The sequence below is a fragment of the Parus major genome, chromosome 2 (genome assembly GCF_001522545.3).
Source record: "Parus major isolate Abel chromosome 2, Parus_major1.1, whole genome shotgun sequence".
NCBI lineage: Eukaryota > Metazoa > Chordata > Aves > Passeriformes > Paridae > Parus > Parus major.
In genome coordinates, this window is record NC_031769.1 from 53,543,319 (window position 1) to 53,570,962 (window position 27,644).

General features: G+C 38.2%; 2 protein-coding genes across 7 annotated transcripts in view; both read right to left on the bottom strand.

The window, feature by feature from the left end:
- Positions 1-6,317: 6,317 nt before the first annotated feature.
- On the bottom strand, positions 6,318-14,653 carry HUS1 (HUS1 checkpoint clamp component). Of its 2 annotated transcripts, XM_015619913.3 has the most exons (8): positions 14,489-14,653; positions 14,092-14,219; positions 13,461-13,637; positions 12,703-12,810; positions 11,719-11,793; positions 9,790-9,889; positions 9,009-9,140; positions 6,318-8,177 (listed from the first exon to the last, which is right to left on the bottom strand). In XM_015619913.3, the coding sequence occupies exons 1-8, from the start codon at positions 14,538-14,540 to the stop codon at positions 8,095-8,097; spliced, it is 855 nt and encodes a 284-aa protein (XP_015475399.1). In that variant the 5' UTR covers positions 14,541-14,653; the 3' UTR covers positions 6,318-8,094. The 2 variants fall into 2 exon arrangements, with proteins under 2 accessions (XP_015475399.1, XP_015475400.1); XM_015619914.3 differs by lacking the exon at positions 13,461-13,637.
- Positions 14,654-17,880: 3,227 nt separating this feature from the next.
- Positions 17,881-27,644, bottom strand: part of ICE1 (interactor of little elongation complex ELL subunit 1) — a 35,577-nt gene continuing 25,813 nt past the window's right edge. For 4 of the 5 annotated variants that reach the window (XM_033511997.1, XM_015619099.3, XM_015619101.1 and 1 more), the window contains 5 exons: positions 24,912-25,072; positions 22,089-22,279; positions 20,728-20,834; positions 19,718-19,816; positions 17,881-18,782 (listed from right to left, as the gene is read on the bottom strand). In XM_033511997.1, the coding sequence (XP_033367888.1) occupies positions 18,601-18,782; positions 19,718-19,816; positions 20,728-20,834; positions 22,089-22,279; positions 24,912-25,072 (740 nt within the window). In that variant the 3' untranslated portion in view covers positions 17,881-18,600. Of the gene's footprint in view, positions 18,783-19,717; positions 19,817-20,727; positions 20,835-22,088; positions 22,280-24,911; positions 25,073-27,644 lie in introns of those variants that run through there. The other variant, XM_033511998.1, reaches the window with a different exon arrangement.

The window sequence follows — 27,644 nt, forward strand, 5'->3', positions numbered from 1 at the left end:
AGAGGAAAGACCTAAAGCGGCATGGCCAGTGCTGCCCTGGTAAGGGTAGAGAGACGGTGGGGGGGTGTCAGGGAGACAGCAGCAACCCTGTGCCTGGAGGCGACGTCCACCTGCCAACTGCACCTCAGATAGGGAAGAGGGTTTAGGGGCACTTGGAGAGGTTGATGGGGATGGGGGTTTTAACTGGGGACCCAAAACTGCCTCTTCTTTTTTTCCCTCTTTTTCCAATGCGAAAATAATATTTTGAAACAAAGGAAAAACTTTTGCAACAGAAAAATCTCCCTTAGCTTGAACTGTATATAACTTTCTTCCCACATTATCCCAAAAACTCCCAATTTAGCAGAATCTGAATTAATCTTAAAATGTTTAAAAACCCAATGAATAAATCTCTTTAAATCCCCTTTAGAAAACTTAAAATTTCCCGCTTTTAGGGTGCTTACAACTTGGATGTAAATGTCCCTCTCAGGAGGGGTCAGTCTCGATCTCGAGGACTGATTTCCCATCCTTCTTCACTCCCCACCCAGCAGTAAAACAGCAAAGAAAAAGAAAAAAAGTCCAAAAAAACCCTTCACGGGATCGACTTACAATTTCTCTTCAGCAGATGCAGACGGGTGAACAAAAAGCTGGTGGGTAGGTGGTCACCTGCGTGGCTGGTCCTCAGGGGCTTTCCTTGCCCTGGATGGTCAGCGAGGGTCCCGGTCACAGCCTCTTGGAGAGCCTTTTGCTAAAATGCAAGAAAGCTTCCTCGAGGGGCAGCGGCTCAAACAGCAGCACGCCTCGCAGTTAAAGCTGCAGGCGGACACTTCCTTCAGGGCATCTTCAAATGCCCCGTGGTCGGGCACCAGTTGCTGCAGCGATGGAGGGGCCGGAGTGCCGCGACTTCTCTGGAGAAGCAGCCCTGAAAAGGGCTGGGCCAAATCGCGTGTGTGCGACTTCAGGCAGGCGACACGGGAAGAAGGGACAAGAAAGCTGGTCTAGTGTTCTGCAAAGCACAAACCTTTATTCAGGCAGAGCTTTGGTGAAGGGAGCCAGCAACAGCTGTTCTCTCTAACAGGGGAAAACCCGGGATATTTATAGGGGAGGAGAGGGGCGGGGGGAGACCGAGATACATGTATCGGGGTGGGATGGCAGGGGGAAACACCAATGAAGCACAACAGTTTAACATAACTAACTCAAAGATCCCTGGGAGCAATATATTTTCTCTCTCTTACAGAGAAGCATCTTGTCTCCAGGGGAGAGCCAGGATCTCGGGCTCAGTGGGCTCCTCTGCACCCACACTGCCCAAGGAAGTGTGGGGTCACCATCCCTGGAAGTGCTCAAAAGGTGTGTAGATGTGGTACTTGGGGATGTTTAGTGGTGAACATGGCAGTGATAGTTGGATTCCATGATCTTAGAGGTCTTTGCCAACCTTACAAACATCATAAGATTTCAGTTAAGACCACAAGTAGAAATAAATCTTGTATCTAAAACCATGACAATTAACTGTGGAAAGAAAAGACACGACAAACAATGCCATCATAAATTATGGTACAGTCATGTGTCATAATAACAGACATTTTAGCTTTCAGAAATCAGGCAGAAGTATGAGACTTGTAGTGATAAATAAAAGGACATACTAGAATGTGAAAGCAGCCTGTTTTTTTCACAGGTATTGTTTTCCTTTCTGTTAACTACATTGCTACTGCATATAGTGGGGGAAAAAACCCATACAGAGTTCCTTCTTGGATGAAGACAGTTCATCAGGAAGCAAACCTATCCATAGATGAAAGTCAACTGACCAGCAATAGAGAACCATCAATAGAAATCAGAATCATGCAATAGAGAATCACCAAATTACACTACCAGCATGTGAACTGCCTCCTGGTTTTGGGGGTGGGGGGTTGTAATTTAGATGTTTTAAATGTTTTAAAGAGGTCCTCTGATGGCTTGGTCTTGCTAGTATAAATCAGTTTTTATAACAGAAATTTCTCCCATGTTTTAACAGCTACTTCCTTCCACTGTCTAAGAAATTATTTACTGAATTTAACAAATGTAACAACTGCCAGCAATAGGAAGATGACATTCACACCCTCACTCTAACTCACTGCATAACAAAAATCTCTGATTTAATTTAGCAGTGAGAAAATTGTGATTAATTATTTCACTAACAGGATTGCAATAGTATAACACAAACCTAGTACATAAAACATTGTGCATGTACACGACCTGCAGGATGTTGGTTGGTTGGTTGGTTGGGTCTTTTTGGAGTGGGGAGTGTGGATCTTACAAGTAGTGACATGTTGGCCTAAAGCTGGAGAAGGAGAGTAGAACATATTTTCTTCCATTTCTATGAGATTTTCTCTTTGGCATTAAAACAACAATCCTTCTATAATGGAATAAAATCCAACAATCCTTCTTAATAACGAAATGAAACTCTTTCCAAGCCTTCTTAATAATGAAATGAAACTCTTTCCAATATTTTATTAATCTTTTGAAGCTTCTTTTACAAAAGTGTCATCAACATGTGGTAACATTCATTTAGTCAAATGTGTGTGGTTTGCAGTTAAAAAATGAGTGCAATATCAAAAATTATGTTGAACTTCCATGCTGAAGTATTTAGGATCTCAATTGCTAAAATATCCAGACTGGCAATAAATTCATCCTTAACTTGAAGTTTTCCTTAATTCTTATTAAAATCAGTGGACTTCATAAGCATATGTTCTAACTGGGCTAGAAAAGAGAATGTGTTGAAGTCCTTTGAAAAAACAACACTCTACACATACATTGTAAAGATGTTTTGAGTTTGAGGACATAACCTACAGGGAGGGATTACTTCTCTCTACTTAAAGCCTACAGTGGTGGTGATCAGATGGAGCATCCTGTCTGCATGTAATGAGATTTCCATTCCATTAGTGCAACTAAACCAAATAAAAGTTAATTTATCAACTAGTTGTGAGAAAGTGGTTTGTGTAAAAGAAAAATCCAAGTGGATATGGTTCTCTGCAGCCTCCTCTCTCCTCTCGGTAACATTTATGTCTTGCAACTCACAGGCTATTGCAGAATGAAGGAAATAACTTTTTGTGGGCATCTCAAAATATTAAAAACTCTAGCAACGTATAACATACTTGAGGGAGTTAATCATTCATTTCCTCTCTAGTGGGCTTCTATCTGCCTTCACTATCTTCTGTGCTGTCCACCTGATACCAACTGTAATTTCAATCATGGAAACTTACAGATTTTTACACTTTGAGTCTTTAACCTGAAGGACTCGATGAATTTGCAAGTAAGGGGAATTGTTCAGACTCAGAATGGAAGTTCACTCACAGAAACTGTACTGAAGACACATGATATATGATAAATTTAGAGTAAGTTCAAAACCTCTTGCCTATCTCCCAGAGACAGAGATTATAAGGCAGGCAGAAAAGCATCACTGCAAAGACTAGTGTTCTCTGAGAAATCAAAAACAATACAAAATTAATGTATTAATTTAACAGCATTAGTTACAGATACAGGAGACTGTTTTTCTATTCTGGGTCTCAAGACCTGATGCTATTGCTGCTGCTATCCCTGTCTGGAGGGCTGGAGCTCAGATGCATTACATGAAGCAGGCCAAGAAGAGAATATTCTGAGAATTATTTCTGGAAAGACTTGGAGCCATCATGGTTCACACAGTCTATAGTGGAGATTTAATGAACCACAATGGTCTTCCTTACCTCTACTTTCTTAAACACTTTCCCCAAGTATGATTGGAAAAAAAGTATCTGCAGACTAGAATGAAGCAAAGAACATGCTGCACATGCTCCAAGTCTCTTACTTCTACACTACTGAATGCATCCCACTCCTGTCCAAAATGCTCTTGAATGTCTAACTCCACAAATCCAAATGATCTCTGGGACAGACAAGCTTTGCAGGGATCACAGAATCACAGAATGGGTAAGGTTGGAAGGGATTACAGTGGGACACTTAGTGCAATCTCCCTGCTCACACAGGGTCCCCTAGAGCATGTTCATCAGGAGCATATGCAGATGGCTTTTGAATATCCCCAGGGAAGAAATCTCCACAGCCTCTCTGGACATCCTATTCCAGTGCTCAGAAGTTCCTTCCCACGTTCATATGAAACTGCCCATGTTCCAATTTCTGCTCATTGCTTCTCATCCTGTTGCTCATCACCAAGAAGAGCCTTGGTCCTACCACTTGATGTCCTCCCTTCAAATACTTCAGACATCGATAAAATCCCCTTTCAGTCTGATCTCCTCCAGGCTAAACAGTCCCGGCTGCCACAGGCCCTCCTCATGAATGAGGTGCTCCAGTACGCTCCCCATCTTCGTTGCCTTCCTCTGGACTTGCTCCAGGGGCTCCATGTCTCCCTTGTAGCGAGAAGCTCAGAACTGGTCACAGCACTCCACATGCAGACTCACCAGGCCGAGTACAGCAGTAAGATCACCTCTCGTGACCTCCTGGTCACACTCCCCAATGCACCCCAAGATACCAGTGTCTCTCTGCCACGAGGTCACACTGCTGGTTTATGGACAGCTCGTTGCACACCATGACCTGCTTCTCCAGAGCTGCTTCCGCACAAGTCAGCCCCCAGCCTGTACTGGTGCATGCGGTTCTTTCTCCCCAGATACAGGACCCTGCTCTCACCTTTGATGAATTTCAGAAGGTTCTTCTCTGCACAAGTCTCCAACCTGTTGAGATTCATCTGAATAGCAGCACAACATTCTGGGGTATTGGCCACTTCTGGATACACCTGGGGGACACAACAGGCCTCCAACTAGACCCTGTACCACTGATCACAACCCTCTGAGACCTGCCATACAGCCCATTCTCAATCCACCTCACCATCTGCTTGTCCAGCTCACACTTCCTGAGCTTGCCAATTAGAATGTCATGAAAGACAGTGTCAAAAGCCTGGCTGAAGCACAAGAAGACCACATTCACTGCTCTCCCTTCATTTTTCCAGCCAGTTATGCCATTGTAGAAGGCAATCATCTCCAATCTGGCTTCTTCCATAGCTGTGACAAAACAGTACACCATTGAAGTTCATAAAACATAAATCTGTTAAGAAAAACCAATTAATTAGCCAATGACCTGATGTGGAAAGTGGAGAAATCCGACATTCCTTTGAATGAATTCCTTTGAGTGAACCACAATAAACTGTGCTTCAGACTGTCAGATGAACAGTACACCACAAAGTGGAAAATTATTACATAACTAAGACTTGAACACCTACATCTTACCAGTCTAAACAAAAAAGAGCCAAACATTTATAGTACTAGCCCACACACACTAACATAGTTTCCCTGACATAAAGATGCCCCTGCATTAATAAGGTTAGAATTTAAATTTAAGCTTCTATCAGAAGCTAAGTGCACTGGACATCCTTCACACATTTATTCCTCACATATTGCAGGTAGCCATATAGCAGAAAGGTTCTTGTTTCACATATGAAGAAATGAAGCAGAGGTATTTAAGTCCAGATCACATAAGCTATTTAGCCACCTAATCTGCATGCAACATACCTCAGTCTATTCCTGAATGATTTGAACTGGGTCCCTCATGATGCTGGCTCTGGAAACAGTATTTTTTCCATAGCATACAGTGTTGACATAATTTGAGTCTTACATTAGTCACTGGCAACCTGCCCCTTTGAGAACTGTCATTTATGAAAAACAATAATCACACCCTCTCACAAGGGTTAACTGCAGTCCATTACTTGTTCCCAGCTTTTTCTTAGGAATGCAGAGTAAGACATTTTTCCACAGCTCCCTAGCACCCTCTGTTGTTTAATTTTTCTAATCAAAATGTCATTCTTTTTTAATTGCTGTCACATTAAGAAAATCAGACTATATGTAAAGTTTTTTTCCAAATACAGCATAAAAATAAGGATCAGTAATGTAGTGTGTAACCAAAAAGCAAGAAAAACAAGAGAAAGTTTTAAGTTTCCATACCATGCCAAAAAAGGGTTAAGAGGAGGCAACCAAAAACATGAACAGACACCAAGGGACACAAAAGTATGGATGCGAGTATTTTAGGAGGCATCTGTGTGAGTGCTAGAATATTTATCCTATGGTTATCTGATTGATCACATCCTATACTGGATGTCAAAAATAAAACGAAGGAGGCAAACACAGATGTAACACAGATTGATTAGCATTAACAAAGGCAGTAAGCAGTAAAAAAAAAGAACTGAAAATATCTGCTCACGCTAATTGTTGGGCTATCAAGAAACAGCAGGCTACATTGGTTTGGGCTGTGACAGAATTAGTTTTCTTCATAGTAGCTCATTTGGTGCTATGTTCTGGATTGATGATGAAAACAGTGTCGATAACACAGCGTGTCACTGCTGAGCAGCACTTACACAGCATCAAGGCAATACTCTCACACTGCCCCACTAGCAAATATGCTGGGAGTGCACAAGAACTTGGTAGGGACACAGCTGGGACAGCTGACCCCAATTAACCAGAGGGATATCTGTATCATACAGAACTGTGTTCATCTCAGGGAAAAGAAGGAGGAAAAGGGCATCTGGATTTAAGCAGTCTGTGTTCCCAAGTAAGTGTTATGCATAGCAGAGCCCAGCTTTCCTGGAAATGGTTTAACACCTGTGCTTATGGGAAGTAGTGAATGAATACTGTATTTTGTTATGCCTATTAAGCTGTTCTTATCTCAACCCATGATTTTTTTCACTTTTACGCTCCCAATTCTTTCCCCCATCCCACCAGGTGTGAATGAGTGGCTGCTTATCAAGCTGCACTCCCAACATAGGCAAAACGGGACTTTGCAAGTGGTAAAGATGCAAACCTCAGCATGTTGCAGGCAGTGGGTGAAGATATGACAACTGATGGGGCAATGTGCAGGGCAAGGGAGAGCAGGGAAGAACAAAGAGGGAGTAGGCAGATAGTCCTATCAACACAGTCAGTGGACACACTCATCACTTCAAGTCTATTCTATCTTCTCACTGCCTCTCCTTCAGCCTTCTTTTGAGAATCTGCATCTCCATGAACAAAAGATTCATTGCTCCCTTAACATCAGTGCCCCTTGGAAAAAAACCCAATAATCAAAAACCCAGCACTTCTGACCATGACAAGTTACTTTCTAGAAGAAACTCCAAGTCTCATTTGGCAGCATAGGCTCAATCACTAAAATAATCAAAGGCTATATGAAACATGTCAGGATAACAAATCACACATGGAATAAGGAGGAAAAGACCTCAAAAATAACCAGGGGGTAGAAGCAGGGGCAGTACTCCCATGAGTGAAATTTAGTCATGCTCTTGGCTGCTTGGCATGAGAGCCTAGATGCAATCTCACCATGTCTGACACAATGACGACACAAATTGTACAATGTTTTCGATCTGGAAAGGGCAAAAATATGATCCACAGAAAACCTGTTCTTTATTTCACACCAATTGCTGTGCTCACACATGTCTTCATATGATACTCATTCTGTACATACGATTTTCACTGCCCACATGAACAAAGTAATCCAGACTGTTGTGCTTGTCCTCTCAGGCCAAGAGTTAAACAAAGAATAAGTACAACGAGAGCTACTGAGATACATTGTACCAAGTTTAATCCAAAGATTTCTACTGGAATAGAATTCAATTCCATACCCCTTTAGGAGGGCTGTGCATACTTGTCCAGGCAAACACCAATCTCGCAACTCTCCAGAAGGCTTTCCTGTTTCATGGAGGTATGAGAGCTTGCTCAGAGATCCCTTAACTTGGATTGCATTGCTCAATACTGAATACACACAGCAGCAGCTCCAGAGGCAAATTCTACCTTTAGTTTTTTGAGGAGATTGAAGTATTTAATTGAGTGTGCTTTTGGGATGCTTTGCACTGTGGGTAAGGAAAATTTCAGTTTTTCTCCTCCTCAGAGTAAGATATACCAAAGCTCCCCAGCATTGTGTCTTTCATAACATGTAACTCTTCACAGAAATTGCTGTCTGGATGAGGAGGTATTCTGAATACTTTCATAAATATTGAAATAATGTCCATCTGATGGCTGCATCTAACAGTGTCTCGCATCAAAATACTCCAGCAACTCCAGAAAGATTTCAGACTTCATGAAAGAGGCCTCAGGTTGGAAAATCACCAAGATTCCAAAAGACTCAGGCAATTGCTGGAATAAAATACTGAAGTGAAACCTCCTCATGGAGTAATATGAAGTGGACAATTCTTTTATGTACAATATCTGTAAAGAGGGAAAAAAACATTAAAACAAAAGTCCATGTTAAAGCAGGAAAAATACTTTAAAATGACATCTTTTAAAAATGCCATCATTAGAACAATGCTTCCACCACTTCTGACAGAAGGGTAACTAGACAATTTAAATCCTTGGGGGTCTGTGAAGCATTAATAATTTATGAAAGATGATACCAAAGAATAAATATATAGTATTTAGGTTTATAATGCTACACCCATTATTTAAATCTTCCTTAGCATCTCCACTAAACCATAACAAACAGATGTTCTCAGGAAAAGAACACAGAGTTATAAAAATAGGATATAAACCCCTGCATAGACTTCTGCTAGAAAGGAAGTATTGTTTCTATGGCTAGAAACATTAGCTGTATAGAAAGCATTTTAGTATTAGAATGAGTATAAGAAAGTATAAGAAAGCATCCAAAGGGAAGAAAAGAAAACCAAAAAAACATTTTTTTTGTAAATTCCAATTTCTCTGCTAGAAGCTAGAGGCTTTAAGACTTTCAAAAAATAATAGCTCAAAATAATAATAAAAATTAATAACAACTTCAAAACAAAGACAAGACAACACAGATGATTAGTGAGCCTGAGTATTCAGCCTGAGACTTTTAAAAAGGCCCGACTTATTTTATTTTTCCTTCCCCAAATGCCTAGTACCTGAATCTTACTGCCTAAAAGTATAAATATTAGAAGTCCTCAGGTACAGTAAAAATAGTTGACTTTCAGACAGAAAAACAAGAAGATCTGGTATTCTGTTGAAACAAAGTATGGCAAACATCCCTACTTAACTGGAGTTCACAAGCAGAGCTGTTGAACTTACTGCACAATGCTTTTGTAGGATTGACCTGCTGTCCAGCAAGCAGCTGCTGCAGCTTCTTGATGTCTATGCGTGCTTCAGCCATACTTTCCAGATCTCTGCCTTGAGCAGAACTTTGACATCCATCCTCTGATGCTAAAAGTGTAAGGACACAACACTTAGTCCAGACATAAAAAGCAGTTTCAACACCCTTAAGGACACATCTGAATGTCGCTAAAGGACATGAAATTATTCACACGAACACTTTTCAATGTTAGAACAGGAAAGAAGTAACCTTTATTCTCTGACTCCAGTATTTATAGATTCTTGACAATGACCAGGGACTGGATAATTAAGTTACCCCCTTCCCAAGCACCCTGGTCATGCAAAACATTCATCAAAAGACGTTTCTTAGGAGGACTGTGATAAACAACTTATGTTTATGGAACTTTCATGGGAAAGTAACTAAAACTATGAAAACATTACCAGAAGGCTTTAGTTTTCAGGGTAACACCTGAAAACTGCTGAAGCACTGGAACTCAAATGGCTTGTTGTTTTTCAGAACAGTGTAAGGAAAGTAAATCCCAGTTTGGTAGAAAACTGCCAAGATTAATGGAAGAGATTCCCCACCACCACCCCAAACATGAAACAGACATTCCACTGGCCACTTTTTCTTTTAAGATTTCATTTGAAGACTTCAAAGTACTTGATGCTATTTTCTAAAGAATAAAAGGTAAGTACAGTTACAAGCAACACATTTAAGTAATGAGATCAGACAGACACAAGAGGTAAGAGGGAAACTTACCCCAGGGAGGATTTCCCAAGTCTTTAAAATGTGTTGTTACAGATACTAAGTCGGTTTCTATTTTCAAGTTCATTTCACCACTCAAGTTTGCTTCAATCACCTGCAAACAATCTCAGTTTTAGGCAACCCACTTTTACACTGCAGAATTACAGAAGAATACAGTTTGGTATTGTTCAAATACAAGCTTCCAGGAGTACTTCAGTGCAAATCAACCATACTTTCTGAAAATGGTTTGGACATTTGAATGTTCAGCTATAAAATGCATTTCCCATCATTCCCATATGAATTACTATAGACAGAACTTTTTCCATTTTGAAAAGAAAGACATTTAATTGCTCCCCAGTACTTTTAGAACAAATACTAGCTTTGGGAAGTTCATGTGCTGAGGAAAAGTCATGAGAAACAAGAGACTGAAGCTCAAGAAATGCAAAGATTCCTGAATTTCCATTCAGTTGTTCAACAAATGGAAAGGCATGGTCTGTATGACATGCAGAAAATGGGATGCACCAGGAGCTGACGGTGCTGCTTTCAATAATTTAAAATAGACAGCAGCTGGATCAGATCAGTAACTCCAAGAAGGACTTTGAACTAGCAGAAATCCTGGAAAAGTGCTAAAAGCTTTCAAATTCCATCCTGAAAGCTGGGAGGAAGAATTTGAAGGAGACTATATATGGTCTTACACAAACCCCAAGCATATCAGAGGATTCCTAAAGCACAACTAAGCACTTAGTTTCTGTGATTAGATGAATTCTCAGCAATTTAAAAAAAAAAATAAGACTTGTACTGCAACCAGAATCTTGTACAGAATGGAGACGCCAAGTTCACAAAAAATGGACAAGTACTATCAGAAATTGCTTCTAAGCCCATTTTGCAGCACCGATCTTGACAGTTTCATTACCAGATGCATTTTGCAAAAATAATTAATTGTGACACTTGATGTTTTTTCATTCTCTAACAGCATGAAAGCAAGGCACTTAGTATGAATTCAATCTCATCATTCAACTATCCTGTGTGAGAAAAGAGCCTCAGCTCTAGAAACAAAAGCACTGTGCTTAACTTTGTGTAAGCATATCCACCAAGGACATGGAGGAAGGAAAGAGAGGAAAAAAAAAGCCCCCAAAAATTCTCACAAAAGAAAATACATATATTTGCAGGATGACTGGCATTTGCCAAACTGCCAGTAACCCAATGTAATCTCTCAACTCTTCCAAGTCTTGAAAGACCAAGACTGTCCCAATTTCAGGATTCTCCATTAACAGAAATTTTCCTGTTTATCAGAACTGGTATGAACAGCATCAACCCCAAACTATTCCAAAGCTCTACACTTATTTACTTTCATTTCAGTCAATTATGGTGACTGTGAGCAAAAACAACTCAATAAAAAGCCAAAACCCTTTTCTGTTCAACTGCAGAGGGCTTCTTTCAATTAAAAGACCCACTGACACTCTAGAAATCCAGGGAAGACTGCAAACCCAACATGTCAGTCTGAAGCACAGTATGACATCCCATGGCTATTAGCAGAATTTCTTTTAAATCCTGTATCAAGTTTACCTAAAGTTCATTCACAGACACCTAACACAACACTCAATAGGCATTTCCTTAATGAAATAACCTGGAAAGTCTCCAGCTAGATTCCTGAAGGACTATAATTTCTTACCAGCTATAAAGAGTGGCTTGTAGAAACACAATGTGCTTTCATGGATTTAGTAAAAAGATCATCAATTTCTGATAAGCCCAGGAAAAGCTCTTCAGTGTAAATCCTAAAATAAATCCCATCATTATTTTCATCTTTACACAGGCTACAAGCGTTTTGATTTCAGTGTCTAACTCATCTCAAAATAAGATGATGTGGCAGCATCAGTTTAGGAAACGTTATGTCTCTAGTGAAATAATATCTGTAGCATACATGCCTTAAGTGCCTTAACTTACAATGAAATTGCTGAGATTCTTCATTCTTTCCACAACACTCTTCATTGTTTTCAGGACTGGTAGGTAAATACTGACCTAGAAATACAGAAGAACTGCATTTGCACAAGCATTTAAGTTGTGATTGGGACACATTTATTTCTACTTTCAATTCTATCTTAGTTTGGACTGAGTTATCTATAGCTTTCAGTATGCACAATATCTATCTGAAATCAGCAAATATCTCAGGAATAGAGGAACTCTCTCTCATTATAACAATAGGCCATCATTCTAGCAATTATTCCAGACATAATATTCTGTCTTCAAATATAGGTATGTTTTTACGGATTAGACTCTCACACGAACATCTGTGCTACTAAATAGTCAATTACTACAGCCAAAAAGGAAAGAACAAGATTCCCATGACACAACAGTAATTTCTGGAACTGCAGCAGTGTAAATCTGAAATAATAGAACAAAATATTTCAAGTATCTTCTTGTATGTCTTCAGAATCTAAATACTCTTAGCTATAGAGTAACAGACACCCATAACCTCAAATAGGAGCACATTTGTACAAGGACCTTCCCTTGCAACTCTGCTAAAAGTCAAAAAGGATACTGTGAGGTTATATAAAAATAAAAAAGAAATACATATATATTTAACTCTGCCAGATAGGCCATAAATTTCAGAAAGAACAGAATATTTGGGCCATTTGGCACCTGAACAGCTGAAACAGCCTGAACTTGTGTGGTTCAGAGGTGCTCCAGACTAAAGCCATGCAAGTCCTTTTCTCCTCCTTTCCTTTGTCGTGAACATTACAGAGGAAATTGGAAATCACCAATTCTGTTTCTGGGTTCTGTTGTCAGGATAGAAGCCAATACCCCTCCAAAACTGTTGCCTCCCTTCTTCCCTCTTTCAACTCCCTTCCAAGCCCCACCAGTAGTATACTGTGTAGCAATACCATTCCACTTGCAAACTCAGTAGGGAATATAAAAACAGAGGCTTACATCAAAGTCTGGCACACTGGGCTCTCTGAAGTCATTCCACATTCTTCTGGGAATAACTCCCACAGGAATGTCATGTGTCACAATCCTACTGCTGCTTGATAAGGATGGCTTGAGGGGAAAGAGAGGATGCTCTTGCAGTTAAACACAAGACTGGAATTCTAAATTTAAATTTTTCAGAACCACTCTGGGAAATGCTGTAACTACATGCCTGACACTCAGTTCCAGTTTTCTCTAGGTTCCTATCAATATGCTTATAAGTGGACTTCCCTGTCAAATGAGGAAGAGTTATCATTCATTAGCATACCTATAAGCTATCCTTGGAGCTGAGAAGGTGAATCAGCGGAGTTAACAACAACAAAAGAATCAGAAGTCACCATACAATATCAGGAAAACCAATGGCAAAACACAGAACCAAACACTGAAACCTCCTTCACCTAATGGCTTCAATGAAAAGGCAATAATCCATATAAGATACAAATGATGAAATGGAGAAAAGCAGACATCAGAGAAAGTTGTTTCAATAACATAGCTTTCTTTCTTCCTCCACCTCCTACTTGCCTTTTGGAAAATACAAAGCTGGTTCTGTATGCAACCTACCATGATGGCTAGACCAAGAAAGGTTAGTGAAATGGAAAATGACACAATGTTTCTTTAGTTTTCTAGAATTACACCAAATATTACCCTTCAATCTTAGGAAAAGCACTAAATTTTAAAGAACATTTTCTTAATAATGAAAGTGAAAGCATGGTTGCACTTACTAGCTCCACAGCAACTCTGAGACAGGGACAGTGTTTATTAGTCAACTTGATCTTCACTGCCTTAGCACTTTGGGCAGTTTTTAATGCTCTCGACAGGTTCTCAGGCACCAACTCTAAATAGATTTCATTGTGCTCTGCAGCTACTCCTTCCATCTGAAACTCATCGAAGAAATTCCCCTACAATTTTTGAAAGCCAGGAAATAAAGCAAACAAGAGGGGCACGTTTTATTTATCAGACCTTCAGCTTAGAACTGCATGTGTACAGCAGAAATTACCCTCTGCCTGCCATCACCTGAGGAAACACAACAGGCTGCACAACCGTGAAGACTCATTGCTTCAGGCTAAACCAATTAATGTCCTCCCTGAACACCTAATGAGTCCATTAAACAGTGAGTTATGCTTTCCTGTTTCCAGTTTTGGGCAGGCCCATGTGTGCCAGCACACACTGAAGCTCTACACCCAAGTGACAATCAAGGAAAAGGGAATATCCAGCCTGAAACACCTGTGTAACCACACAAACCTTGAGAGACCTAGCATATCGAAGGTGAGGCCTACAAGAAACGCCCGTACACCAAACCCAAATGCATGCTCTGGTTCTCAACATGAGGCTCCTGAACTTCCCTGGCCTCACCTGGCTCAGCTCACACCACATACTGGCGCCTCCATTTGCTACTTTATCGGAGAGGATGAAATACAGCTTGCAGACAGTAAGGCGCAGGATGCAGGTCTTGGCTAACTTGGCGATTGTGTTAATTATACCTGAGGGAGGGAGACAGGGAGGGAAGATGTTACAGCGGTGATAGCTCCATGCACCCCAATCTCTGCGGGACAGAAATCCTTCAGCTCTTACAAACTCAACTCATGCTGCTGGGAAAACTCTTAAACACCTCGGGGGGAGGGAAAGCGCCACCTCCTCCCAGGAAAGCACAGCGGTTCTCACCTCCCTTCCCCTTTCCTCTGCCCGAGAAACCCGGCCCTAGTCGCTCAGCGAGGCACTGCCGCCCTTCAGCCTGCCCCGGCATACTCACGGCTGAAGTGGTTGAGGCAGGCGAGATCCACGATTTTAGCCCGAAATCGCATGGCGGCGCGGGCTCTCCCGGGCCTCAGCCGGCGCTCAGGGAGGGAGAGCTCTCACCCCGAGCAGCGGCGCGCGGGAGCCGCCATTGGAGCCGCCCGCCCGCCGGCAGTGGGCAGGGCCTGGCGCGGGCGGCCCGGGCCCCCTTCCGCTGCGCTTAGCGGTCCCCGAGTCCGGGCTGAAAAGCTCCTCTCGGAAATACCTTGGTAACCCCTGGAAAATACGTGAAAATTCGTCTGTATGGGTCTCAGCCCCGATGTCTCGAGAAATTTATTTTTCAAATCCAAGGGGGCCCTTGCAGCAGACACCAGCAGCCCCTGGCAGGGGCCAAGCCCCGACAGTGCCCCGCATGAAGCGGCGGTGAGGAAGGAAAGCAGTAGTCGTGCTAGAACGTGGAGCGAACAGAGCTTTGTGAGGCGCCTTTCCACTTAACCACTTTCCACCTTAACCACTGTTAAGCAGGCCACCCACAAGGGTTGCTTAGCATGCAAAAAAAGGGGAGACCTTATCAGTCTTTACAACTGCCTGAAAGGTGGATGTAGCCAGGTGGGGGTTGGTCTTTTCTCCCAGGCAACAAGTGACAGAACAAGAGGACAGTCTTAAGCTGCACCAAGGCAAGTTTAGGTTAGATGTTAGAAAGGAATTCCTCACTGAAAGAGCGATTGGGCACTGGAATCGTCTGCCCAGGAAGATGGTGGAGTCACCATCCCTGGGCGTGTTTAAAAGAAGACTGGAGGTGGCACTCAGTGGTTGATGAGGAGGTGTTAGGTCAAAGGTTGGAGCAGATGATCTTAAAGGTCTTTTCCAGCCTAGTTAATTTTGTGATTCTGTGACCACAAAAAGCTTTTTGGAGATAAGCTTGTGACTGTATGCAAAGCCCAAGGAGAGGAGTTGCGCCAAGTACTGGGCTTTCTCTTTTTAAACCATATCAGAATTTGTTCTGTTCTAGTCAAAGCATGGCAACAAGATGCAAGTTTTATTTACAAAACACTGGCCATTTTCAGTTGCAAACATTTAGACGTCTCTAGGGTGATGTGGCAACTGAAGGAATTTGAGCCATCTGAGACTAAAATTCAAAATAATCAAAACTCAAGGCATTTGCCTAAGTATCTCCCTAATTTTGTAACTCCTATTACCTACCTATATGTTTCACTAATAGCTTCAGAATGTCATATTTTTCAAAATTTCAACTCAAATAGTCCAAATTATTCATATTATGTAATTTCATAACATGAGTTCCATTAAATTGAGTGTAACAGATAGGCACAGGTGTATCAGGTAGCCTAGCTCAAAGATGCTATTTTTGTAGAAACAAAGTTAAATAAAAGGTATGTATGTGCAAAATTTGTATTCCAGCAAGGAATGACTGAGTAATCAAATAATTCTGCCAGTATAACATGTTAGGACATAGACACTCTAAAAATAACTTCTAGTATGAAGGCAACTAAACAAGAAAAATAGATAAATAAAACTTTTCCTAGAACAACTTACTCCAGCATCCTGTCCATCCACACACAGACAAACTTACACTGATGTCCATTATTTATGACGAGTTTCTTTTCCTGGAGTAAATACATATCAGGGATTTTTCAGGTACCAAATAATAGTTATGAAGTCACAATTACCCTTATAAATAAACTATTATACATGTTTACTGTCTCCCATATTTGAGTCAGGAGAACTGCTAGAGCTGAGTATTTTAATCTGACATAAATTTTGAGTTAGCATTTTGTCTAGCTTCAGATTGTTGACATTAATGTCTTAGCAGTTGAGACAGCTTTTCATGTTTTAGTTTAGGAATGTGAGAAGGCACGGAGGAAGTGAAAACTTGAACATTTCCTGATAGGTGTAGTTTTGGACAAGCCACATACTCAGTATTCATGTAAGAACAAAAAAAGCAAAACTCAGTAAATGATGATAGAAACCTGAAAATCCCTGTTTTAATGGGCTATTTTGAACAAAATACGACTCTACTATTTGGAACAGATATCAAGATGGATAAAGCATTCCATATACTGAATATCACCATCCTTTATGGATATCAACATTTTACAGCTCTTTATAGTAAATTTGACACTGTGTGTGTGAATTACAAGTTTGGTTTTTTTTGAGTGATGAGTGATTAGTATTTAACAGAAGCAAATACCGTCAGGGTATTAATTATTCTAATTATACTTGTTCCAATGCAGTTTGATTGGGCAGCAGAGAGGAACACAAAATTAAAACCAGTTTCATGTTTCCAGTACACACAAAAAATTTTCTTACATAAGCAGAATACTTTACATGAAAATGGTTGCAGGGTAGGTTGATTTTTTTTTTTATTATTTTTTTTTTTAAATTTGGTTCCAAATTAGTACAGCTGTAGATTTTTTTGTCTCGGAAAATTCTGATATTTCCTCTGTGAATCTAATACACTTCAAATGCCAGTGTTTTATGAAAATTCTAAAGGAAATAGGTTTTTCTATTTGCTGTGAAGATTTTTGGGTTGCAATATTTTTGCACTGAAACATTTGAGATCCTCTACTAATTTTGTTCCTTTCTTTGTTTTTTTTAATTTGCTCTATTTCCCATTTAATTTAGTTTTCAGATTTATGATCAATATTTTTATTGTCAACCTGTGCCTCCTTTTGTCCTTGTTCCACTTCAAATATTTTGTGCTCAGTTTAGTGCAAGAAGGGTGAATGAAGGCTACACATAAATCCCCAAAGTCTTCAGAATCACCAAAATGCCCAGGGTCCCAGACAAATTAATTTATACGAATCCCTACTGGAAGCCTTCATGACAGACATCTGTAGCAGTGCCTGCTGTGCACAGGTATCCCCCATAGTACCAGATTATTTTTCATTGACCAATTTGCCTGTGGTAAACTCCCTGAGGTCAATTTGATGTCCAGAGTGCTAGCAGCTATAGCTGCAACTGAAATCAATGGCCACTTTGCTCTACACAGTTTCACACAGGAAAGAAACTCTCAGAGGTCTAGGAAGACTTCACTGGTAGTCATACTTGGAAGAGGCACAAAAATCACAATGCATATCAGCACCACAAAACTCTGTCAGAAGCTAGGTCCCATTACAATCAGAATCTGCATTAGCAAAGCTCACCCCTTCATATGGGCACAGCCACAGAGTGAAAATAGAAATTTTCAGTAGTTTTTAAAGCTACTTCCCAAGCCCTCAAAGCAGATCAGAAACTTGTGGAGAGATGTCCAGAACTGCAGTGTTATGGGTAATTCATTCAGTGAAATTACCTGAACAGGTAATTTCCTGCTGCCTCCCAAATACTATTTATATAAGCTAGAAACACAGTTAACTCTGAGTTATTTAAAAAGATCAACAAGAACAACAATGGTGTTTGTCTCTTTTATTATGAAAGATACAAAAACAGAGTGTAGTGAAGCTGTAATTAGAAACATAAACTTTTTTTGAACAGACTCTCTATTTACATACACAAAATTCCCCAAGTGGAACAATATCAAATGTGAGACACATCAGAATAAACCATATATACAAGTTCAGAGATTTATTACCTCTGTTACTCCATACATGATGGCTACACAAAAAGTCAATTCCTTCCTGTTTTCCACAAGTATTTTAAATTAAGTTTGAGACAATCCAAGCAAAATAAAGCAGAATCTGAGGCATGTTCTGCTATCTGAATTGTTACTCTATAAAAACAGTACAAAATAATAGAGCCAGGTTTTTAAGTAATGCTGAATATTCTGTCAAATAGTCCATACTCCAAACTGATGTAGGTGAACAAATGAAAACTGTTAACTGATTTTATTTTCCTCAAACCAAAAATATCTCAGGAGTTCAAGATGCACTCCTTTTCAGATCACCAATCAGCTACTAGGAAAAGCGAGTATTTTTGTTTATTTTTTTAAAAAATCTTGCTTCAAACAGAAAAGCCAAATAAAATACTTGACCTTGTCTTGCATGATCAGACATTTTGATTAAAAACATGAAATACAAGAAGATATACACTTTGTATGGTTTTTAACTGGAACCAACTACTGCTTAATTGGTAAGGCACTTCTTCCTTTAGATCAGTCCACTTCCCTACATTTTAGTTTAGCTCCATTTCACATAGAGAAGTGATTTCAGCTATGCCATTTGTGATAGCAGGAGGGATGTTGTTGAGAACTTTTGCTCTCCAAGCATGGATGGCCTCAACAATGCCTTCTGGATTGCTTGAACCCAAGTCACATAGTGAATATACGGCTGCCAGCTGCACACCCCAGGGAACACCTGCAAAAAGTTAATGAAAATCAGCTTACAGAAACTTTGATAAAGAAGAAGATTTTGGGGAATCTTGAATCTATAGAAACAATTATTCAAGAACTGAAAATAAAACACATCAACAGTTGTGATGCCTACCACCATAATGTAGAAAGATGACAACCTGCACACAAATTGCATAATTTGAGGAATGTTATACTAGCACTTTCCAGTTCTCAATTCAGCAACTTCTCAGTATTCAAAGGGCGTACAAGAGTTGAGAATCTAGTGACTTTAGTTAAGAGTAACCAGACTTAAGAAAACAGTAAGGTTTACACTGAGTCTGAAACAAACACAGACATACTGTACACACAGACTGTACACCATACACCACCAAATTAGAAGAACTTGAAATTGCAAGGAAGAGAAGGTGGTTCAAAACAGCTCCCTAACATTAACAAATATTCCACTGCAAAATGTACTTCATATCCAGAGTAACTTAGCAATACAGATCTCTGCTGCCCTAACTGCCTTGCTTCGGTCTCATCAGTATCTTGAACTTTCTCCCAGTGCAACAATTTTGTTAGTAGTAAGCCTCAGCATAAATTACTCAGGTAAAAAGTTAGCTATGACTGCTCAAGTTACACTCATCCTTCAAGTGATCTTAACTTGATCACCTTTTAAGTGATCTCTAATGCAGCTGATAGGCTCTTACATTAAACAGTCCAATTCCAAGGTATCTGAAACCATCTCAATTTTCCTCTGTCTCAAACACAAGGTAATACTGTTAGTAGCTCATTAACTTTGTAAGAGAAAGGGACTCAAACTGAAAACAGTTTGACCTGTCATGCACTAACACAAACTGCAAAAGCAGGCTGTTTTGCTATGTGCCTTAATTTATATTCTGGCATTGCAAAACTTCACATTGTGGATGTTACACTCAGGTTTCTCTAAAAAAACATTACCTTCTTCTTTTGCATGCTGTACAAACAGTCCAATTACTGAACTAACATTCTTCACTGCAGCAAGATAGCCTTCCTTCAAACCTATTTGTCCTAATCGACCTGAAAGAAAAAAGGGAGTTATTACGTATGTGACTATTTAGACAATCCATTCCCAGCTTTTATACTTCCCAACTGTCTGCTGAAGTATCAACAGAAAATGTAAATTTTAATGACAAAAGAGTAACTCTTGTTACCATGTTGTCTTGGGAACAACAGTTGTCCTATTCCTTGTGTAACTCAAGACCCTAAGGCATTTTTCATCAGATTGATTCAACCTCCCATAGGTTTACAATTTTAAAGTGTAAAACTCAGAAAGAATGCACTTTTTGTTTAATAAACAATATCATATAGCCTACATACCGAAAATATTTATTGAAACTCAAACTACATCTGTTTACATCAAATGCCACCTAGATCCCAGAAAAATTAATCTAATTTAAATTTATTATGGTATTAAATTGCATAAAAAACCATATTTTATACACTTTGCTGGAAACATGTCATGAAGCTGTGTCATTTAGGTTAGCTATTAGGAAAAGGTTCTTCACCCAGAGAGTGGTTAGGCACTGTAACAGGCTGCTCAGGGAACTGGTTACAGCACCAATCCTATCTGAGTTCAAGATGCATTAGGCACCTGACATGATTCCTGGAGCTGGACTGTGCAGGGTAGGAGTTGGACTTGAATGATCTTAGTGGGTCCCTTCCAACTCAGGATTTCTGTGATTCTATATGTGGCTACAGATGATCTCACGTTAAATACATAAAACATGTTGGCATTTGTTATCATGAATCAATATACATCTCTCAAAACGTAAGTACCTTCTTTCCACAAGCTGATAAACAGAAAATATCTGCATAAGGATCCAATAAAATTCAAAAATACTTTAACTCCCTTTCCAGACAGGCTTGACACTTTCATAAAGACATACTCATACAAAGTAGAAGTTCAACCAAGAATTTAGATCACTTACCAATCAGCCTGAGTGTCAATGCTATAACACTATCACTAATGGATTGAACTGTTTCATGCCCCTTTATCTTCTTTATCCAGTTATCCATAGAAGGCCAAAGTACTTTGCTGTGAATGAAAAATGAATTTGAAAATCTCATATTGCATGAAGGGGTGGTTATAGTATTCATACAATAATGAAGGCGAATGACTCTTGTTTATTACTAACGTTAGGTAGACTGACTTCACAGGTGTATATGAAATTGTGTTGCTTTCAAATGTCATGCTGATATGTTCTGTAAGTTTCTAATATGACTTAAAATTCAGTTTGTTTGTTACAAGTAGGATGTGATGCTTGTTTTTAAATCTAAAAAGACTCAAAGTAAGACTTCTTTAATCCTTAAAATTATGCTAATAGACCTAGTTACCTATTACCAGCACAACTTAGAGACTATCATCTTGGTATGGCTTTAATTAAAACTACATATGTTTCACTGAAGCTAATATGTATTAATTTTTAAAGTATTTCACAAAAATAACTTCTTTACTATCAGAAAGTATGGAACTTGTATACAAGATGGAACTTGTATACAATGATGATTTTAAGTATCACTTATAATCCATACCATCTCATTTTATACTAGCACCTTCCAGTTTTCTCAAAAAATCATGTCAAAGATAAACAAATGTCTACTAAGTCATGCAACCTCTATATAGAAAATCAAGGCTGTCAGATAAGCATAGGTGTCAAAATGAAGTCTTTCAAACAAGGTTAAATATGGTAACAGTCCATATCATGGATTATAGGTTCAAAGAAAATTTTAAACATTGAATCTATATTATAGGTTCAAAGAAAATTTTAAACATTGAATCTAAGTATTATAATTATTTTAGAATCAAAATCAGAATGAAATCAAGATAATACACTAATAAGTATGGATATATTTCACTTTCAGCACTGAAGCAGTGTTATTTCCATATCAGAAATTCCACCCTCATTTTCTACAGTGGAGAGAGGGAAATTCAACAAGTAAGTTCAGAAGAAGACAAACATTTTGCTTCACTGACAGACAATTAATCTCAAAATCTTATATATCTGTTTTGAAAACAATTCTTTACTAGAACAGTTCTAACAGGGTTCATTGCTTGGAACAATACCATAAAATCCTATATTTCCTCATCAATCACTCCTATCTTAAAATAATGCATATATACACAGTAGTATATCAGGTTGAAACATCCTCATTTCTAAATACCTATGCAATATTTTTTTATGTTAAAAGCTAATTCATAATGAATTCGGGAAACTAAAAAACACCAACAAAACAAACCACAAAAAAAACCCACAAAGAAAACATTTGAAAGAAGTGATTGGCACAGTACCTTATAACATTATCATGTGTCCACTCCCACTTCATGTGAGAGCAGAGTAGATCAAGAGCAAATATATACTGCCAAGCATCTTCACTGAGATCTTCTCCATACTGCTCACTCAAGTGAAATTCTACTTTTGTACATGACTGCATTTCTGAAAGCAGGTTTGAGATCATAATACCAGCATCTAAAGATGAACTCTGGAATTTTAGAAGGTAATTGTCTTAATGCATGAGAAGTTACCAGCCCAGAACCAAACTTACAAATATTTGATACTGACTCTGTACAGCATCTTACACCATAAATCCAACTTTAGGGTTGAATTAACACAAACAAATACAGTACATAAATCAAAACCTTCAAGTACTAGGTATTTTTCCTGATGCCTTTACTAAAAGGAGAGTCTGGGGATAAAAATACCCAAACAAGAAAAATGTCAGATCTCAGAACAACTCTCTCATCTCCTTCTAAAATTTAGGGATTTTTGTTTCTCTCAATGCAGCATTAAGGTAAGAAGAGTGTTTTCCCAGTGCAAAAAGATTAGTCTAATATTGTTCACTTTCTAAATAATTTTAAAATTTGTTACTCTTTATTCTTCATAAATTTGTGAATTTGCAAACAAATACTTTCAATTTTTGAAGCAAATAAATATGCCACGTGAAACCATTCTGCTAATTAAATAGCTAGGGGACGAAAGGAAATTTAAAAACAAATATTTTTTAAATATCTGATGTATTCATAAAAAAAGTCTAGGCTTATCACATACAAAGAATGGATGCTTGTCAGACCTTCTCTGTACAAAACCTCATATAATTGTCAAGTTCTGCCATGGTGCAAATCACTAAAATGACATGCTTTGACCAAGAAATAAATAGCCATTCCATGTGAGTTTTACCTTCAAAAGTAGAAGAACCTTCTCCTAAAATTGTATGTATAACAGTTATTGTTAATCATTGTTAATCATTGTTAATAATTGTGTACCTGTATTTCTACCCAAGTAAAACAGAGCTTAGACAGGATGATGTCATTTCCTATATTCAATATAGAAAATTCTGAGGTCTTTATCCCCAGCCACATCAGCTCTCGTATTTCAGAGATCCATTAATAAAGTACGTAATGTGATTGTAAAGAATTAATATTTCCAGGAACATCTACTAGGACATTCTTGTGTGCATCTCTGCTAGAATGTTACTAAAAGTTGTAACCTAACAGAATAGAGAATACAAATTCTTCACTAAACAGGGACTGCAGTACAGCATAACTCTGAATACCAGATCTTAATGCCACATCACAACTGTGATTTAACAGTAAACCCCAGATACAAATCCATGCCAATTAACTCACTCCTGCACTAAAGCAAGAGGTTTAGGGGACTAAATTTCAGTGATACCATATTAAATTGAGGACTGGCTTCAGAGGCTAAAGAAAAGAATATTTTCATACAGCACTGAAAGGCTATGATGACAGCAGTAAGACAACTGCATTCCTCAAGGCAGTTGTAGAGCAGCATATTAGGATAAGGACTAGATGAGCAATTGTCATGGTTTAGGAATGGTATTCTCCAAATTAGTGCTCCCACAGAAACTAAGCACTGCTTGCTTCCTCCCTCCTCTCCTTTCCTCTTCTCTGTGTCAGGATGGAGAGGAGAATTGGAGGCACAAAATGTAAAGATCACAGGCTGAGATAAGAACAATTTACTGGAAACAGCAATGAGATGAGAAAAAAACAGTAAGAGCAACAAACACTAATGATGGAGGGTACAAAAGAGAGACTAAAAATTCACATGGAAACAACAATACCCAACCTCTCCCTCCACCACACTATGATGACCTGGAAGAGACTCACTTCTCCACATCCCTGGTAATGATGTGAGGTGGTACAGAATAAACCTCCAGGTCCCAGCCATGCCCCCTTTTGGATACTGTAAAAATTAATCCTGTCCTGACCAGAATCAGGACAGCTATGATTTTGTTCACTTGATATTTACAAAATTATTTCATCTCCAGGAAGCAAGCCTGGCATTAATATGGAGTTTTCAAAAATATAAGGTGCTAGCCTTCAAACAGATATAAAAGCCTGTTACAAAAATGCCTTTCGAAGCAAAGTACCTTTGGCTTTCCATTTGCATGACACAAAATTGCTTGCAATGATTTAAATTTTTTCTCCTTACAACATTCTTTTCAGGATGGTAATATGTGCCTGACGAAAACTGATAGAAATGAAATTATTTGTCTTATAGCTCAAAGACTTGAAGTCAGCTCTCACTGATCATCCCTCTTCTGGTACCACTGGTTTTGTATTGACCACACCAATTGTTTATGAAATTAACCTAAGTTTTTTTGTGATAAACAAGTATTTACAGTCTACCTTGCAAAAAGATCATGTGTAAAAACAGACAGATTCATTTTGAAATTAACTATTGCAATGTATTGCCTGTTACACAGAGAACTACAAAAAATGAAGCAAAAACATATTTTAAAAAGCAACAATACAAAGCAAAAGCAAAAAACATCTCAAAGAACAGTTCCACAGATGGAAATAATTCCCTAGTCCAACAACACTCTAGTTAAAAGTTTAAAAACAACCTTTACTTTTAATGTTTAGTAGATGGATTAGTATTTAACAGGGAAAACTTCTAAGAAATGTATTGTATTCTAGTAGGGTCTAGATAGCTAGGGGGAAAAGGCCTCAAGTGGCATTAGCTGTGCAATCATACAGCCTCCATGAGATATTCACACCCTTCACTAGAAAAGTAAGTGGCTTGATTTTATTCAGCCAGCAAAGCAGCCAATGCTGACAAAAGCTGATACCCACAAAGAAATCAGACATTACCTGGTCCCAGTTGAGATAAGCACTTAAACAGGCCAGCATCTCACTGCTTGCACTCTGTCTGACAACTAATTGCATAGCTTTGTTAATTACACCTTGGAAGACAAATATGTCAGACCATATATTTGTGATAAATAAAATCAATTTCTCTGAGTCTGGAAAGTCTAAGGAAAAAAAGAAATAATGAAGTAAATTTTTAACATTTTAAAACACAAAAATATATATTCAGGCATTAAAAGCTAGTACATTCAACAAGGTAACTAGGAAAACAGGCACAGAAATGAAATCACAATTGCAGCCTAAGGAAAGGGAGTCATACTAGCATATCTCAGTCCTTAGACTAAAGAAGAAAAGATCCAAGAAAAAAAAACCAAACAAGAAACACCAGTAGAACACCAACAAACCTTAAGCCACCTCTCCCATTGTAAATTCACTCCCTCTCCCTTCATCTTTCTTATTGCACTTTAGTTCACTAAGGAGAGTGGTCTTAGAGCTTTGAAACTGGATTCTTTAATTTAGCATTAATTTAGAGTAGAAGATGCATGCCAATAACCTACCTAATACATTCCAGTCACAAATAAGCACTCTGGTCACTGGACCAAACTAGAATTAGTCCAAAGAAAAAAATAATCTATAGTACTTGCTAATATCTTGCACCCATACAACTGTGAAACATATAGTTGCATGCTACTATTTGTAATTCCATAGATGTAAAAAACTGTGCTACTCCACATAATTGAAGAATCCTCATTCATTAAAGTAATTCAGAGCTAGTATCTGACAACTATCAGTTAGAGAGGACAGAGTTCCAGGCCATCAATGGGAAGCCAAAGGACTCTTCAGAATACCAAAGCTGAGGGAGCCTTGAAAGCTTCAAGGCAAAATACTAAGATAAAACATGAGCGTGTAGACTGTAAGCCATAACAAATACATTGGAAAAAGTAAAAAAGTAGATATCAGTTTCATGCATGAAATGTTATGCTGGAATACATATGCCTGGAATACTACACAAAAAACCAATGAAATCTCAAAAGCTAAATGTATCTTCCCCTCTTCACTTCAGCGTAACTTCTACATTTTTTGAAACATCTTAAGAACTAGAAAGCATATCAAAATACATCAAACCAAGAAGCTTTAATGAGCATAAAGAATTTAGATCTCAATGAAGTGTCTTGGATGGACCTTCTACTCTGAAGCTGGTCATCATATGAAGAATTAACTTTTTTCTATCAGGACTGTTGGTGAACTGGAATTATTGACAACTTGAATTGCCTGCCCAGGAATTTGAAGCACTTATAAAATTCACTCAGTGATGAGTCAGAGTTCAAGTGGCATCAAAAAGAGAAAAGTAAAAAACAGAAAAAAGGCAGGGAACAGAAGAGAGGTAAAAGGAAAATTAACCAAAAAGGTAACATTTTATTTATTAGTCGCTTAAGGCAGAATACTTGAAACGAGAACAGAACAAAAACAATGGACAAGTCATCAAGACAAAAATGATGTTAGTCTTAAGAAGTAATACTGATTGTTTATAGTGAATTTGGTAACTTGTGAATGTTATATATATATATATATATGCTATAGTGAATGTGTAGCTTGTGATGCTATAATTCAGATGAGAATATGTGAAACTACATGGAAGAGGAAAGTCTAAAATGAATGCATAGTAATCAAATAAAATCAAACAAATTTTATAAAGCCAAAACAGCACTTGAGATGTGTTTACAGCTGTTCCCATTCAAAAAATAACTACAAAACTACAGAACAATGACAATAGAGACTTATGCAATTCAATGTATAGAAGAATAAATCATCCAATAAAAGTTCTGCATTTAACTATTAAAGTTTGGATCTTAGAAAAAGAAATGAAAAAAGGGAGAATGTTTAATATTTGCAAGAGTCCAAAAAAATAAAAAGCAGTAAAATACTGCAAAACAAAAGGCTTAATTATTATTTTAGACTCAGAAAATATATCTGACAAGTATAGTTTCTAACATGGTGCAGTATTAAAGCTATTAACATGAAAGAAGTAAATGTAGAGTTATAATGGACTGAGGGATAGAAAACCAGAGGGGAAAACAGGAATTCCAAAAAGAACTCAAACAAAAACATTACGCCCTCTCAAAAAATGGTAATTAATAACAAAATGAAATCACAAACCTTTTTAAGATTTAAAAAAAAAAAAAAAGACAGGAATGTTATATGAAAGACAGCAAGTCTTTGAAACAATCTCAAGCTGTAGCACTTTGCTTGTCAGTGCTCTTGAATTTTAATTTTTATTTTAATGTGAAACACAGATACCAGTATACTATTTTCAAACTTAGTGAGCTTTAATCTTCCAAAACTAAGATTCTTCATTTAGCAACAGTATGTACGTCTTACCTTTGTTCCTGTGACCAAAGGGCAGGGAATTAAAGGAAGTGAACCAAAATGCAAAAAACTTCTCAACCAAGTGAGAATTTGGATAACAGATTAAAACAGATAAAAGATTTTAAGGAGGACATATAAAAATACACTAGTTTTGATCAAGGTATTGTCCAGCTCCTAACAGTATTTTAAATACCTGGTTTTAAATCACACTTCATGAATCAGTACCAACGCAATTAAAATAAGAAAATACTAATAGGCTAGAAGAACGAAATTCCCAGAAATCACATTATCATTTTAGAGATAGCAAATAAATGAAAGCACAGAGTATCCTAAATTAAATATGTCCTTAGAAAAATAAGTAGACTACTA